The sequence below is a fragment of the Rhopalosiphum padi genome, chromosome 2 (assembly GCF_020882245.1).
Source record: "Rhopalosiphum padi isolate XX-2018 chromosome 2, ASM2088224v1, whole genome shotgun sequence".
Classification (NCBI taxonomy): Eukaryota; Metazoa; Arthropoda; class Insecta; order Hemiptera; family Aphididae; genus Rhopalosiphum; species Rhopalosiphum padi.
The window spans coordinates 43,310,474-43,328,474 of record NC_083598.1 but is presented as its reverse complement, the minus strand read 5'-3'; the positions used below and the strand labels follow the sequence as shown (position 1 = coordinate 43,328,474).

General features: G+C 27.0%; 2 protein-coding genes across 3 annotated transcripts in view; one reads left to right on the top strand and one right to left on the bottom strand.

Annotated features, from left to right (window-relative positions):
• Positions 1 to 13: 13 nt before the first annotated feature.
• LOC132920391 (nuclear pore complex protein Nup153) lies at positions 14 to 13,899 on the bottom strand. Of its 2 annotated transcripts, XM_060982751.1 has the most exons (12): positions 13,563 to 13,899; positions 13,171 to 13,387; positions 12,976 to 13,098; positions 11,078 to 11,206; positions 10,571 to 10,654; positions 10,001 to 10,107; positions 9,708 to 9,917; positions 6,156 to 6,310; positions 2,863 to 5,227; positions 2,663 to 2,790; positions 2,499 to 2,595; positions 14 to 154 (listed from the first exon to the last, which is right to left on the bottom strand). In XM_060982751.1, exons 1-11 carry the CDS (start codon positions 13,584 to 13,586, stop codon positions 2,526 to 2,528), a joined length of 3,612 nt encoding a protein of 1,203 aa, XP_060838734.1. In that variant the 5' UTR covers positions 13,587 to 13,899; the 3' UTR covers positions 14 to 154; positions 2,499 to 2,525. The 2 variants fall into 2 exon arrangements, with proteins under 2 accessions (XP_060838734.1, XP_060838733.1); XM_060982750.1 differs by lacking the exon at positions 14 to 154 and having other exon boundaries at positions 582 to 2,595.
• Positions 13,900 to 14,121: 222 nt separating this feature from the next.
• LOC132920392 (sushi, von Willebrand factor type A, EGF and pentraxin domain-containing protein 1) overlaps positions 14,122 to 18,001 on the top strand; it is a 31,731-nt gene continuing 27,851 nt past the window's right edge. The window contains exon 1 of the mRNA XM_060982752.1: positions 14,122 to 14,483. Coding sequence (XP_060838735.1) covers positions 14,441 to 14,483 — 43 coding nt within the window. The 5' untranslated portion in view covers positions 14,122 to 14,440. The remainder of the gene's footprint in view (positions 14,484 to 18,001) is intronic.

Here is an 18,001-nt window from a genome sequence, read left to right as displayed (position 1 = left end):
ACATTTTTTTTTAATAAATACTTATTATTCTTTTAACAGGTCCAAATTTCTTCTCAATTAAAAGACAATATTTTAAAACATATTTATATTCATTTTGTTTAGTAAAAATTAATTAGTCTGATGTCTTTTGAATTAGCATAAAATGGAATTTAACCTGCAAACATTAAAATTTGTAATGGCAACTCGTAAGTATGAGTAATATTAAAAAACAATTAATTCAGTATTTTATGTTATGTAAAAAAAGCCACCTATTACGCAATTAAGAAAATATCATTGTTAATTGTTAAATTTTAAAACATTTCTAAAACACCCAACATATTATGAACCAGCGGCGGATTGGACCACCAGGATACCGGGAAAGTTCCCAGTGGGCTTATAGTTGTGATATTTAACTCTGGGCCGATTTACTTAGTAATTGGTGGGCCTGTTACACAGTAATATTCTAGGCCGGATATTTTAGTCAATCTGCCGCTTATATGAACATATTTTCAGAATGTCACTTAAATCAACAACTGAAATTAAATAGCACTCAAAGATACAGTTGTAAGATGTTAAATACTAAAATAAATAAATGAATGATGTTTAAAAAATAAACAAAACATATAATTTTATTATGTATTGTACCTAAATTACAATTTTTTAAGAAATGTAATGTTAACTATTATAAAATTAAATTTATAAAGACTTAAAGTACACTTATGTTAACTAAAAGACTGTACACTTTATAAAGAAAAATAGGCTACATGAAGCTCAAATTAGCAGCCTTACTCCTAAAATTACTCACTTGGACAAAAATAAATTATATCCTTACATCACAGTCAAATTAGTTTATTTCCACTTATCGGTTTACAAAATATTAATCAGCAACACTTTACAACAAATGTATATATATAAAAAAAAAGACAACAATATAATAATAACTACTTACTGATGCATAACTAAGTAAATGGAAATAAACAGTCTGAAATTTAAAAAAATTCTAAAATATCATTTTACTTTTTTTTTATATATAGCATATTAAATGTATATTTAAGTTTTTAAATTAAAAATACATTTATTTCAAAGGAGTGAGCCTGCTATAGTTTTCGATAATTATCACCGAACATAGCCTGACCCACAAGAATATCACAGACATCCAAGCCATTTGGCTAACTTTTAACTAGTAATGTAATAGTTATTTTTTACATTTTACTATACAAAAATAAAATATAATACCTGTATATTTAGGAATTATTTTGTGAAATAAAAATAAGGGACCATTTGAATATAAATCATACAGTATAACCACACTTCTGTTGCCAATAGAAATTCCTTGGGTCAGACTTAGAATATTACACTTAAAACAAATATAACCACTAAAAGAAAAGAAACATATTATTTAACATATATAATAAACAACATTTAATAAAAAATGTTGTGTTCTGTATACCACGAGAGTTATTAAATAATAACACTTTATAATTGTTTTGTATTATAACAATAAAATGGCACATAATAGCCATTAAATGATAATTAAATTAATTAAACTCACTAAAACAATATAGTTGTACATCCATTTAATAAATTTTTATCATTTTTAAACAGTTACATGTTTTTTTTTTTAACATAAAGCAAATATTTAACAATAAAATATGTTAATGTGTATCAATGTATTAAATTAACGAAAATAAAATATATACGTTACAAACGGTTTGAATATGATTTTAAAAGTGAAAAGGTGGCGCACAGTAAGAAGAAAATACTAGTATTTTAAATGTTGAATTAGTTAATGATATTTTTATAGTAAATAATTTTCAGATTTAATTTAATGAATTAATTATAAGTAACAAAATTAAAATGGCTAAAAAATAACTAGCAAAAATAAGAAACATAGAACAATTATTATGTACATAATTAAGATATAAAACATTAGCATATTCTTAATTGCATTGCGAGCTGTAGTGAATTATGATTTTTTTATTTTTATTTTATATATATAATTTTTAAGTTATACCTATAAAAATAAGTAAAATTTCAACTGTTGGAAACAAATTCTTAGAGAAATGCATACATTTATTTAATTATAAAATTTCTTTTAAATAAGTTACACAATTCAAAATATCAAAAATTAAAACATAGACAATAGTTGATTATAAATTTATTTATTTTTTACTAAAATAATATTTAAAAAAAAACCCATTTGACAGATAGTTTAATGTAGTTAGTAGATAGTTTGATTCAGATAGTTCAAATTAAAATTAAAAACTAATTCATTAATATGTTATTAACATATCTCCAAATTCTGTGCGCCATCAAAATATGTTGTCAAATGTAATTTTATATCCAAATAATAATTGTTTATCTGTTTAAAAAAATATTGACCTCAACCTGTTTTTAAATAAGCTATTGTTAACCACAGAATATTATTATACAAATATAATGACAAGAATCAGTTCAAACATTGAACAATTTTAATATTACATTTATTTTTGTTACACAATAAAAACAATGTAACTTACAAAATACACAAGCAGTATATCCATGTTTTACCGAATCCTTCTAACAGGTTTTAAAATTTTTCTTTTAGTAGGTGGCTCAGTTGTTTCTGGTTTGGCACTAATAATAGAAACTTTTATAGATAAAATACTTTAAAAAATAATTAAATAAAATGCTTAATACTTACGTAAATTGAGTAGTTGCTCCACCAGTAAAATTAATTGATATAGGTGCATTAGGATCTAATTTAACAGATGGTTTGATGCTTGGTTGATTGAATATATTGTTTGTTGTACATTTAGTCTGATCATCACCCTATAATTATTAATAAATTGGTTTTTAATGTTATGTTATCATATAATATACAACTTATGATGTGATTATTACCATTGCAGACATTTTTATAGGTCCTCCAGCATTGGGAACACTAAATACAGGTGGAGATTGTGCACCAAATGAAAACCCAACATTTGTAGAATTGAAAGAATTTGACGTTTGAGCTAATGGTTTTTTATCATTGTCATTAGAAGACTTTGAGAAAAAACTGCTTGGAACCTGAGGAGCTAATGAACCAAATGAAAATTGAGGTGTTAATGTAGATGAACCCAATGTTGCTGGAGCCGATGTAGTAGTACCACTACCAAAAATAGAATTACTTGCACCAAAAACTGGAGCAGTACTAGGAAAACTACTACTACCCATTATTGGTGAACTAAACGATTTGTTATCATTAGTTGCTGATCCAAAAGTAAACATTTTAGGACTTTTTTGGTCAACAGGCGCATTTTGATCTGGTTTTGCTAAAGAACCAAAACTGAATAACTGAGAAGTCTTAATCAAACCGGGTTGTTTTTGATCTTCATTCAAAGTTTCATTAAGATGTGAATGTCCATTTACTAACTGATTTGTATTTTCAGTAGCAGATTGAACAGGCTGAATTGAACCAAAATTCATTATTGGCTTAATTTCAATTTTTTTTACTTTGTTATCCCATACAAATTTCTCTTTAGATAGATCTTCATTTTTTTGACCAACATTAACTAATGAATTTGAGGTACTACTGTTAGTTGCAACAGAACCAAAAGATATTTTAGGACTGCTATTTTCATTTGTATCATTAACTTTACGCTTATTACTTTGGCTTTGTAACTCTAATGATTTTTCTAATTCTTCATTTTTATTATTTACTAATGATTTAAATTCATTTGTGGATTGTTTAATTATATTATTATCAACAACAGGATTTTGATGAACAGATTTTTCAATTTCAACTTTATCTGAACCAAATTTAAATTGTGCAGTTGGTTTATTAGTTGTGGCACTAAGCCCAAACTTAAACTGACTATCAGGTTGATTTGGTTTAGTTTCAACACCGAACTTAAACTGACTATCAGGTTGATTTGGTTTAGTTTCAACACCAAACTTAAACTGACTATCAGGTTGATTTGGTTTAGTTTCAATACCGAACTTAAACTGAGTTTCAGAATTATCACTTTTATTGATATTTGATTCCTCGTTTAATTTCTTTACTGGCAAACTTGATAAACTATCAGTGCCAAATTTGAATGTAGTAAGGGGTTGATCAGCTTTATTGTTAACTAAGCCAAATTTAAATTCATTGGCAGTATCTGATTTGGCATTATCAGAACTTGCAAATGGTGCAGCGCTTCCAAATTTAAACTGATTAGATGGTTGAACATTTTTACTATCAAATCCAAATTTAAACTGACTGGCGCCGGAATTTTCAAAGGTGTTGTTATTTAATCCAAATTTAAATTGAGTTGAAGGCAAAGATTTATTTTCAGGAGCAGACCCAGGCTTTGCTGTTCCGCATGAAATACAAGTAGTACAATCACTTTTATTTTTTACCCAACAACCATCACAAGTCCAAGTATTACTTTGTACCACAGTTTTCTTTGTAGTACCAGGCTTTTGTGTTTGGCATGCGACACATACTTCAATTTCATTTTTATTGGGAACCCAACAAGTTTCACAAGTCCATGTACTTGATTTGACAGATTTGATAACATTTAATACTGGTGTTTGTGTTTTTTCACACTTGGGAGTTTGACAAGCTATACACTTTATTATGTCAGCATCATTTGAAACCCAACATGCATCACAAGACCACTTTTTTAATTTAGATTTTACTGGTACTAATTTATTTGTATTATTACTTTCTAACTTTTTAGGTGAACGCTCAAGATCCATATTCACTGATTTTGTAGATTCTAATTTAGAACCAGAGCACGGCGGCAATGATATTTTTGAAGTATTTTTAGAATTATCATCAACAAACCTATCAAGTTCTGACACCTTGTCATTTTTATTTGAAATATCATTATTCGTGGCTGATACTTTAGTAGATTCATTTACAAAGGTTTCACTTGTAGAAATATTAACATTTGTACTTGGACTTTTGGTGCTAGGTTGATCTTTATTATTTACCTCTATATTAGTATTTTGTGCTTTCTTCAAAGTCATTTTTTGATTTTTTCTACACGTTTTCTCTGCAAATTGTGAACTAAACTGTTCTATTGTTAATGGTTGATTGAATGTGAATTCATTATCCTCAGCATTAGTATTTGACAAATTGATACTTGGCAATGAAGTCATTGCTAGAGAAACCTTAGGCAAATTGACTTCAGCGGGCATTTCAAGTTCATCAGACTTAAGAACACGGCCTTTTTTTGAAAGATTCACTCGAAGTTTTCTTGTAGTATTTGAATCAACTCGGCCAGAATAATTTGATCTATGAAAATAAGATTATCTTAGTTACATTTTATTTATTAATCAAAACATACAGTAAAAAAATGTTTTTACTGCATCAGTAACTGATAGAAGATAATATTATATTATAAATTTAATGTAACAGTATACAGTAGTCACAACTTATTGGAATTTTAACAGACCGTTCCTGATTTACAAAAATTAACAATTATGTTGTTTATTTCAACTTAATTACTGAAGAATAAAATGGGCAACTATTTTACTTAAATTTTGAACTAACATGAAACAAAATAATTTGTATAGATATGATTATATAACTCAACTCAAATATGGATGCTATAACATTGATTATAGGTTTTAACTTGACAAACTCTTGTATAGGAGATATTCATTGCAAATATAGAAATACATCTTTAAAATAATATTTACTTTTCATAGAAAGGTGCTAGTGGTTTTCAAACTGGGTGCCGTGAGTATCCACTAAGTTTGCCGCGGTTTTTCCATAAATTAACAATTGCATTGAATTGTGATATAAAAAATGCAGGTATGTGTCAACTATTCGTCCAAGAATTAAAAATATTTGTTAGCCTATCAATCACATATTCCTTATTAAATGTATATATAATTATAATTAATTCAAAACAATTTTATTCATCTAAAAATAAAGGTCAGTGTGCCGTGAAATTTTTTGAAGTGTATGGTGTGCTGTATATAATAAAAATTTGAAAACCACTGGTATATAGACTGTCTACTACAATTTTGTTCTACAGTGTCTATATTGTCATCTTATTAAACCATATAAGAAGTTTATTGCTGCTTATATTTTATTTTTTAATGTTTCATTGAATAGAAAAAATGATAATCAATTTGTTTTAATAAATATATGGTAATAAGCATAAGCATAAAATAATAGGAATATTCGTTTCAATTAAGTCAAATGTTTTACTTACGAGATTTCACTGGATTTGCAATCAACTTTCTCAGGTGTTGTTTCAACAATTTTGACTGTGGATTCTACTTTAATAGGTACGGTTTTTTGAACTGCTTTATGCCTTTGGTGCACTTTAGGTTGAATAATAAATTTATTTTCTTCAATTTCCTTGTTCTGAAACAAATAAGAACAAACTTAAGTTTAGCAGATTGTAATGACTGTTATTAGTTTTAAAATTACAGTAAATTAAATTATTATAAAAACTATAGATTTTACTTTAAAAAATATTATATTTATTTAGAACTACCATAAACTACTAAACATAAAATATCATTTTTCTCAAAATAGCATGGAGGGAAATTAAGGCATTCTTCCTTAAATTAATTAAAAATTAATAAGAATAATATAATAATAAAAATATTTAAACAAAAGAATTTAAATTTAAAGCAAGATAAACATTTTGTCTGAATACAAAACACGACATAGCAAAAAAATCAACATGATCCATTATACTGTTAGCCAAAGACAGAGCTCTGAGGAAAAACGAGGTGGAAGTATAATTATTTTCTGAAAGAGAAACATGAAAAAAGTTAGATTTTCTTAATACGTGAGTTTGTACATTAAAACCAATGTGAGATAATAATTCTGGAGAATAGATAAGACCATTTAATAAGTCATATAAGAACATAATATCCGCAAAATTTCTCCTCAAATCACAAGACGCGATCCCCAATTGGGAAATTTGCAATTTATATGATTCTCTTGTGATGGGTATAATTAATTTAAAGCATAATAGTTTTAAAAACTTATACTGAACATTTTCAATTAGACTGGTATATGAAAAATAATGTGGTGACCAGACAATTGATCCAAACTCAAGATGAGACCTAACCAGGGAAAAATATAAAGTTTTTAAGACATTGGTATTTTTAAAATTTATCGTGCTTCTATTAATAAAACCAAGCATTTTAAAAGCTTTTTTAATAAAGGTGTTAATATTGATGGAAAAATCCATATTAGAATTAAAGATAATCCCTAAATCTCTGATGGAAGAAACTCTTGTAACTATAAAACTATCAATCAAATAATTATAAATGATTATATTATTTATTCGAGAAAATGTTATCACACTGCACTTATTTATATTTAATGGAAGGTGATTAACACGACTCCATTCAATAAATTTATCTAAATTTGACTGCAATTTTAATGCATTATTTGGTGATTTAATAACTGAAAATAGTTTAGCATCATCAGCGAATAAAAGAATATTAACTGAGCTATCAAAAATAGATGGTAAATCATTAATAAATAATATAAATAAGAGAGGTCCTAAGTGCGATCCTTGAGGTACACCAGAGCTAACCAAAAAATCATTAGAAACATAACTATTAATTTTTACTACCTGGGTACAATAACATAGATAAGATTTTAACCAATTAAAAAATGTACCATGAATACCAAAACAAGATAATTTATATAATAAAATGTTGTGGTTAACTTTATCAAACGTTTCTGAAAGTCTGTATAAATAGTGTCCAATTGAACACGTTGATTTAAGGCCGAAAGGATTTTCTCCTGAAAAAGTAAAATATTAGTAGAAATCGACATTTTGGGTCTAAAACCATGTTGGTTATTAGAAATGAGGGGAGTCATAATTAAAGACAACTTTTTTGTAATTAAAGTTTCAAACATTTTCGGAATAATCGACATTTTGGAAATCGGTCTATAATTTGAAACATTATGTTTATCACCTGATTTATGCACTGGTGTTACAAATGATTTTTTCCATATGTTAGGGAAATAACCTAAGCCTAATGATTTATTGAAAATCATATGAAGTGGACGAGCAAGAACAGAGCTACAAGTTTTTAAAAACATAAGTGGAATACCATCAGGTCCAGTGCCAGCATGAGCATTTAAAGAATTTAAATAATCAACAATTTCATTCAGATCAATAGTCCAGGAGCATAAATTCAAATTATTAGATCCATCAGAAGGAAGAGGAACAACTCCATTGAACAGTGAATGATCTTTAGTACAGACACTGGAAAAATAATGGTGGAAGATGAGTTATTGTAATTTACACAATTAGGAACAGAATTATTAAGACTTCTTTAGAGAGTTAACATAATTCCAAAAAGGTTTGATATTAGTTTGAATACTGTTTTCGATATTGGAAATATATTGATCATGGAATATAGTAATCAAGTGTTTACATTTTTTTCTAAGATTAGAGAAGTTATTATAATTAGCATCCGAAGGAAATAACTTAAATTTTTTGTGGGCACATTTTTTTTTAATTATACAATCTCTGAGTTCAGCGTTAGCCCATATAAGTGAATATTTGTTATATATTTTAATTTTGGGCACAAATAAAGTAAAAGAGTGATAAATAATTTCATAAAATTTTTCGAAAAGCGATTCAAAAGATAAATTATTATTCAGATTAAGATCAAAATCAATACTCCGTAGAAAATGAGAAATATCATAAAAGTTACAGTTTTTAAAGTTATAAAAGAGCAGAGATTCAAAATGTTCATTAACCAATGCATTATTAAATTGTATTATAAAATCTAATGGTGGATAATAATTATCAATTATAGGAACAAGAGATTCTGACGAATGCAATATTAGTAAGTTCAGCATCAGCACTAATCATAATGCAATCAAGAGTATGACCACTACAGTTAAGTACATGGTTTACTTGTTTCAAACTTAAGTAATTTAAATAACAGTTAAAAATTAGAGTACCCGTAATATGATTTTGAGTGATTGGATCAATAGACCAGTCAAACTGATTTAAATTATAATCACCAGTTATAATATAATTGTAATCGGGGTACATAAGATATATAGACTCAATGACCTCAGTGTTTAGAATATACGTCACAAGAACTGTCAGGTGGAATATATATATAACCTAAAATTATTTTAACATAATTCAAAATAAGTTTCAAAAAAACTTACTCAATACCCAAAACACTAGAGACATTTAATATGTCAAAACTTATTATTTTATTTACTGCAATTAGAACACCACCACCTCGTTTTTTTCCATAAGACAAATTATTACGATCATTACGATATAAATTATAATTAGTGAAACCAAGTTCAGAGTCAAAAACATTATCATTTAGCCAAGTTTCAGTTAAACAAATTATATTATAATTAACATTCAACAATGCATTACGTAAAATTTTTACAAGTTTAAATAAATTTAATTCAATTTAATATCTTTTAAGTTGTTGAATATAATATTCTTGCACACCTCTCTCCACCCCGGTCATCCAGCATTCATTACATCAATTCGCATCAAATATCGTAACCTCACATCTCGAGTCATCCGAAAGGTAAGTGAAAATTCATATAATAGATATTTTAAAAATATTAATTTATTCAAAAGGAAAAACTCTTTTAGCCAACCCCGTAATTTATCTTACAAGGTGATAAGTTAAAGACAAACATTAAAAATAAATAACATTTAAAATACTATCTCTTAATAATAATTATATACCATATTTTTAACTCATTACATACATTTTCTTAAATTATTATTTATTTGACTAACCTTAGTAGAAATATGTTCCAAGAGAATAGATGAGGTTGTTCTAATTTCACTATTATTTGTAGAAGATATTGGTATCACTGCTTTTCTATGAATTGGTGGAGTATTACCTAAAATTTTTGATAAGCTTGAACGTGCAGAACTGCCCCCATACATAACTTGAGAACAATTTAAAGGTGACTTTTGGGCAAATAATTTTTGGCGCTCTGACAACTGAAAATGATAAACACATTCAATTAAGATAAGTACTCAATTCCTTAAAATAGAAATTGATAAATACAAAATAGTGAACTTACTTCTCCATAATTGACAAATGTATCCCATCTAAATGATGCTGAGGGTATGTGGTTTGTCGATGTTTCATGAAATTTTAATGAAGATTGTTGATGTGATTCATTTTCCCCTAAAATTAAATAAATGATAAAATAATTGAAAACTGATTTGAAATAAACAATGAGCAAAATTATTTTGTCAACAAATGATAGATAATTGGCTGGGTTGGCTTAGTGCTTCAGCAAGAATGAAATGCAACAGATTAGGATTAATTGATATTTTTATTTCAAATATTAACTTACAAGAACTTCATAACAATAAAGTATCACAGAAAATAAAAAGGTTAAGTTATCAAATCTGATGGTGAATGTGTAAAACTAATATTAATATATTACATAAAATAAAATGTAGATTCTTAGTAAAAAAAACTATGTTTTTAGTTTCCGAAATAATTTTATAATTTGTGATAATTTAAAGGACACATATTATATCTCTATGTTAAATAGAAAGCCAATTCATATTTGTGTAGTTATAACTTTATTAAAGGCTTATTTCTAGAAAAATATAAATAAAGCAACAATAAACAAACTTACTTGGCTTAATCAGTTTAGATGAAGTTGGTGTTAAAAATTCATTACAAGTAGATGATTTACTTAAATTTAATGATCTTTTTAAATCTAAAAAATAAATTTAATTATAGTCATAACATCATACATGTAAAATTATTAATTGTATTAAAATATAAGTAGCAAAACTTTTTTCATTATTATCAGTAACTTAATGTCATAATTTTGTATTATTAATTCCATGGTTTCATAAATTTAACTCAGCGAAATACATTTTCTTGAACATGGAATTGTTTTAAAGAAAAATCATCCTTTCCTAACCAATATACTAAAAAATAATTTTACATATTTATTGGAAAGTATTATTTAATATTTTAATATTAATTTATATTAAACTAAATAAAATTAATATAAAGTAACTTATCGTTTTTAAACATAATAACTATAGCATAAATTAGGTGAAGGATATATTTTTTTTTTTTTACCCTTCTCATGTATTTCATAATCAAAGAAAATAAAAACTATAATACTTACTTATTGTAACTGGTTGCTTATTTGCTGTAACTATTGTGGGTGTTGATGAAGCAAAATTGAAAGCTGTTTTTGAACTTGGTCTGTTAATATTTGACAAATCTACCACATCAGATTTTCTTTTAAGAGAACCTTTATTTAAAATGATACAGTAATTTTAGTATTACACATCAACCAACTCTGGGAGGTTACTTTGTATAAAATAAACTCTTGTACTACGCTAATAATAATAATAATAATAATAAAGCCAATAGTATATTAAAAGTGTAAAAGTATAAACATATCTATATAGGTAAATATAAATAAATTGGAAAGGTTTAAGTATGAGTGAATAAGCATATTAGTATAAAAAAATGTGCATTTATTTTTAATTTAATACTTTCAAAATATATACAAAAAATAGTATAATGTAAATGCAGTATAAATTATTTTGTCTTAATGATAATACATTGTTGGATCCTCTCTCATTTGTTGTTGCTTTTGGTAAGTAAATTAGAACTAAACTACTAACATACCAAATTACATTAGTATACTAGTAGTAGTGCCATTGGAGTATATAAATGGTCAATATTTCTCAAAATTAAAAAAATAAATAATGTTAAATATTTGCAATTTTAAAATAGTGATATCGTATAATGAATACTTTGTCTTTGAATATGTCAATTATAAAAATTTAAATGTGAATGAATCTAGGGATCTCTTAAGCATCCTCATAAATAGGTTCCTAAAATAACAGGTAACATTATAAAATTATTAATAAGTTATAGTAAGCTAATTCAATGATTAATAATAATATTAACAAAAAAATTATCATTTTATAACCCACCTATTTCAAAAATAAAATTGTATTATTAGTTTAATATAAATGCAATAAAATACCTAATTTAGACTATTTCTATTAGCTGGATTACCTAGTGTTTCATATTTTATCATAGGAACCAAATTGTACGCTACTCATTTTAATCACAATAACAAGTAAATGCATATTTTGTACTATAAAGCAACAAGTGTTAAAAACTTATAAATTAGATGTCAAATAAAAATAAAAAATATGAATGAAACACAAGCAACTATTCAGATATTGAGCTTAATTAAAAATATCATTTTTACAACAAAAGCCACATTGGATATAAGGTAAGAGCAAACCAATGTAATGAATGTATTGTACCTGTACCCAACTAATAAATATTATTAATTGTATAAAAATACAGTACAGTTCTAGTAACTTTATACTTTTGATTAATAAATGCATTATTATTATCAATTAAAAAGTCTAAATAAATTGAAATATTTTGATATTTTAACAAATTTATAACTATAATAAATAATATTTAATCCATTTTATAACTAATTATTATAAAAACCAGAAGATCTTTTATTTTGAGACCATACAAGGGAATAGTTGTACAATTATTTTGAGGTTTATAATCTAACAATTGGTCAATATTCATTACCAACAATTTGATTTAAAAAAAACTAAAACCGGCGTTTAAGGCTTTCTTTTTTTTATTGTAACTGGTTATCTAAGTAAATAGTTTTTTTTATTCTTTGGTTTAGTTAAACAAAATTTGTTTACTTAAGAGATACTTGCATAAACACTCATTAGGTGTAAACTTAAATGTGTTAAATAATGAAAATAATTTTTAGTTAGTAATAATTTATATTCAACACTTTTTCAAATGGATAATTATAATAAAATAAAATAAACTCTAGATATGACTTGTGGTGATGTAGAAGACACATTTTTAAACCTTAATAACCATCAAAATAGTTTATTTATTTAAATTGGAAATATAAAAAGAAAGCATATAGGCAATATATGGGTACTAACGCTATTAGAAATTATGTAGTTGTGTTGGAACAAATACTTTTATTATTTCTACTACAACAATCGCACTTACTTCTATTACCAACATCATGAGTTTGTAAGGAAGAACTTGATTGGCTTATAAATTTTGGACTTTGTTTACTTGTACTTGGTATACAAGTAACGGCAGATATTTCTGGTAAAAGGACATTCACATCTATACAGATAAAATTTGAAGAGTTAAGAAAAAATAGACAACATAAAACTAACATAATAGATCATAGCTTACTTGAACCCCTGTGGTTGTCAGTTGAATTAGTAGGCGGGTATTTGGTGTTTGTAAATGAGTTATTAGATGTGCACAGTTTCTTCACTGGGGGTTGATCGTCGTTTTCGGTCATTGACGTAGGGTCATCATCGGTCTGCGCATCGTTGATCAGGGTATTCATCCACGTCATTCCAGGTATGTATTCGGACACGCGTTTCGTGACCCTTTTCATAAAAGACTGGAAAACCAAAATTAAAATCAAAAAAATCACTCTAGAAAAGCACGTATCAATCGTCGTGCCGCGCGAGACCATGTGATCGCGCAGCGCAATCGGGCGGGAAAATCACTCGGAAATCATCGGACGTGACTTCGCCGATCGGGGGAAAGATTTGAGACTTTCGTCTTCTACTTACGTTTGATTTGTCGTACGGCTTCATGGCTTTCGGGGCCTGATCCCATCGACACGCACAAAAAACTGCACTGTTCAACGTACGCGCGACAAACAGCGGTCGGACAATCGCAATGAGCGCATAATCAACGGAAAAATAAACGAGATAACTAAAAACCGTACGCACTCCGTTTTAAAGTCACCGTCGTAGCAATTCGTCTTTTTAGTTTTGCGATTATTGCATTACCGTTGTTGTTATTATTTTTATATTTTATTTTTATTTTTATATCCCTAATCGTTGTTAACGGGAAATGCGATCGGCACACAAGCGTAGGGACGTGACGGCCATGATGGATAAACTAGATCAGTCCGTCGCGCGCGACCAAATACATTGTGACCAACCGAACGTACTGACAACCGTAAGGTCGGACGCACTGGTCGCGTGCTACCGTAAAAACGCCGATTGCAGCGGACAGAGCGCGGCACCGTAAAAAAATGCCGCTGCCGAAGAGTTTCCGTCTTTCCGAGCGGTTGATGGCGGCATCACACCTGCTGCTACTGACGCTCTGCCCTCTCGATGACTATATAGTGGCGGTAACGATGACGCCGATGACCGGTTTGGTCAGGTTAACCGCCGGGTAACTTTCGTATTTTTCAATTTTCTCCAGTCGCAAGTGTCACGCTGATTCGGTTAGTGCTGAAGCGTTCCGTTGCTTGTCCGCCGTCTGTTTTTTACGCGTCGTATCTATATCGTTGTAATATTAATTAAATAATTAATAATTATTATTATTTATTTCATCGATCGTTTTGATTTTATCCCTGCCGATAGTATCATAACTACACCGAAGTGTGCAATTTACGCAATTTATTCTGCAGGGGTGCTCTTCTTCTCTTTGCTGCAAGATGCGGCGATCTTTTCTTCTCGTCGTCATCTTGACGATTACAGGTTAGTTTAATTTACATATTCGTATATACCTACATATTACATACCAATGCAATCAGTGCCAAAAAACTACCGCGGGGATTCTAAGAAGGGGTTACTTCTCCACCATCAAGTCGTATGCTTGACGGATCGGTGTAATTTAAAATATAATATATTTTATTATGATTTAATCTACTGACAACTGACAATTTTATACCTGGTCAAATTGTGTTTTATAGCTACCAACCTGGTTTTTTTTTTTAAATTATATATTTTGAATGGACCGCATAAAATAGGCTTATAACTCCGCCAATAAATATTTAATTACCGCACTGTATGCAACGCATGAATTACTGCAGCTCTATAACTAATATTATATTTATATTATTAAATTATTATAATAATAAATTACACAAAATTATTAACTGGATATTAAATTAAATATTGTTGATGTTTTAATAAATTTTCTCAGATATTTCTCAGTATAACCTTTATATTACATTCGAGTCGCGATAACTCGAAAAATTTGACAACTTAATTTTTTTTTTTTATTCCCCAGGAAATATAAATTAATATAATTATATAAATTCGAGTTAGATGTCACGAATAACACATATCTCGAAGTGAATTTTTATCTCCCTTCAACTTCGAGTTATCGCGACTCAACTAAATAATAAAGACGGATCATGGATGGGGACAAGTCTTACCGAAACATTTGGAAATAATCTCGAAAAATAACAATTTTTTTTCCCAAAACTTAAAAAAATCTTACTGACCTCTCCCTCGTTATTTTTTTCTCGGGGAGTAAATATTTATTTATAATTATTAAAATAGACTAAAGTTATACCTAACCGTGTTTGGGGTAACTCATATAATTTAAAATCTAATAGCTGTTCTCTAGACTGAGGTCTGCATGAAGTATGGTTTATTTTTTGTCAAAATATGAAAACATAATATGCACTTCAACTTTAGGTTTTTTCATATTTTATCAACATCGTTGTAAATCGTATTTTATAATTTTACTTAGAATATAATTAAACTTAACTGAAATATCTAACGCCTAAGAAAGTATAAAAAAAAAATTATAGCTTCAGTTGCGATTTTTACATTTTATATACGTTTTTCATATCATATTATACCTCATAATTTTGTCATATTTATAAATTTGTAAAAAAAATGGTAGGTACGAGTTCAGTGTAGCGTCTAGGTGTAGCTGACAGTGGACATCACGACCTCCATCACGCTCTGTCACTGCGTCTAGACGTCATATTCCGAGCTAGTTATTGGGTCTATACTTCAGATAAAAATTCATATTTTATTGCTAATTACTGCAAAATATTATGTCCATGATCATTTTAACACTTGCAAAAATAAGATTTAATCCAGTAACCAGTGTCATCCATTCAGGAACTACGAAAAAAAAATGTTGGCTAAGAATATACGGACTACTTTATACGTTTTCCATTATTTCTAACTTATACCTAGTTACCTAAATTTATACATAATACTTAAATTTAATAAAAAAAATGCCTTTATATTTTTATATTAGGAACCTATATATTATTATATTATACAGGCTACATTATATTCCTATACAATAAGTCACAAAAAAAACCCAATAAAAAACATAATATTTATATCAATACAATTTAAAACATATTATTTGTGTGAAAATGTGCAGTTATTTACTTATATTTCACTATTTTTGTTATTGCAATACATGGCTCAGTACTCAATAACGTAAATATTGGTACAACTAGTGAAGAAATGAAAGAAAAGGAAGGTACTAAAATTAAATAACAATTATAGAACTGTTTTTCAAGTAGTTAAGATTTGATACATAAAAATACTATAAACTAGACGTCTTAGATCATTTACAAACTAACATTATCCATCAGAGATACCACTATCCACTATAAAGTATATTCAATCTTTCAAGCATTTTCTTCAACACATTTTGCGTGCAGATTAAATAAAGTTATATTTACTTAACGAAATTTTTATTACCTTGCCGGAGTCAGTCACTTATGTAAATTGTATTCATTTTAATTTCCAAACAATTACTAAATTCTTACAAAATATTTTAATAATATAAACCAAGTAAATGTTATTTTTTAGTTATAGTTTTAAATATAAAAACATAGGTATGCAGATTTTATATCATTTATATAATTACACAGATAACAACGAATTGACTAAGACTTATAACTAAAAGGTTACAATTTTTAACAGGGGTTTACAAATTACAGTAATAAAAATTATAAAGTAAATAAAATAGAATATGAAGTCACTTTTCATTCATTAGGTACATATGGACTTTAGTTTAAAAATTCAAATTAAACACAATTCTCTCTTACTTTTAAAAATAATGTGGAAATTAGGTACCTTTCTAATACCAGCAAAAATATCTAAATACGCTTATAATTATTTAGTATTTACCAATGATTATAACCTACTTGCTTATATTATTTCTTAAAATACAAATGTGTGGTTTTAAATTATATTAGTCTATATAGGTAAACGGTAGACTTGTACAATTCTTAATATTTTATAATTATTAATACTTTTAGTATAGTTATTACTATTTTATTTTATTATGGTAATATTATAGATAAAAAAATTTAAAAATATTTTTTTTTAATTTTTAACATTTTGGTACCTAAGTAACCAATAAAGGTACTAAAATTAGCTTATATCATAAATGGAATAGATGTATAGCATACCCCCTGCAAACAAAATCACCACCATCATTATTCACTAAATAGTATTATACCAATTCACTTGAATTGAGCCCGAACTTTATAAAATAAATGAGTACATGAATATACATAATTTATTAGGTACTGACTACTGCTAATTTGCAACAAGTAATAAACTTAGCATTTGTTTCATATGCATATAAACTGATAGTTTCCAAACACGTCCAACCATTTTTTGTTGAGATAACTGTTTTCATTATTTTATATAATGTACGTATACTGTTTATATATAAAGATAAAAGAGTTAATTTTATATTAATTTTTTTCAAAACATCATACCTAATTGTTATAAAGGGATGTGGAAGATATTGGATTTTCTTATCATTTCAAGGGGAAACTATTAGAATTGAAGAAAGTGCTAATGTCATTTTATCATATTAATACTATACAAAAATGTAAATAAAAAGAAATACAAAATTACCGAACATCCTATATTATACATTATTTGTTTATACTTATTGTACTTACTTATTTGGAACGATAAAAACGAGAATAATTGGTTTATACTTTCACATTCCTTTATTTAATAATTTAAAATTTTTTTTAATACTTTACTTATATAGTTATATCTGAACTAATTACTTTATGTTTAATTAATTAAAAAATGTATATTTTAATATTTACATTTCCTGAATAATGCTGTATATTAATATTTATGCATATATCTATAATGCATACAATTTCATACAATATATATATTATGTATATGTATATGTATAATAATGTGCTTATTGCTGTTATTATTATTTATGCCCTATAATAATAGACATAGGTACCTTCATA

Excerpts from the sequence above, each read along its gene's own strand:
- LOC132920391 (XM_060982751.1), bottom strand. The coding sequence starts at position 13,586 with ATGAAGCCGTACGACAAATCAAAC. Across the intron at positions 10,655-11,077 it reads TAAGCAACCAGTTACAATAA|ATTTAAAAAGATCATTAAAT; the intron begins GTAAGTATTATA and ends TTTATTTTTTAG. Across the intron at positions 2,596-2,662 it reads GGAGCAACTACTCAATTTAC|TGCCAAACCAGAAACAACTG; the intron begins GTAAGTATTAAG and ends TTCTATTATTAG.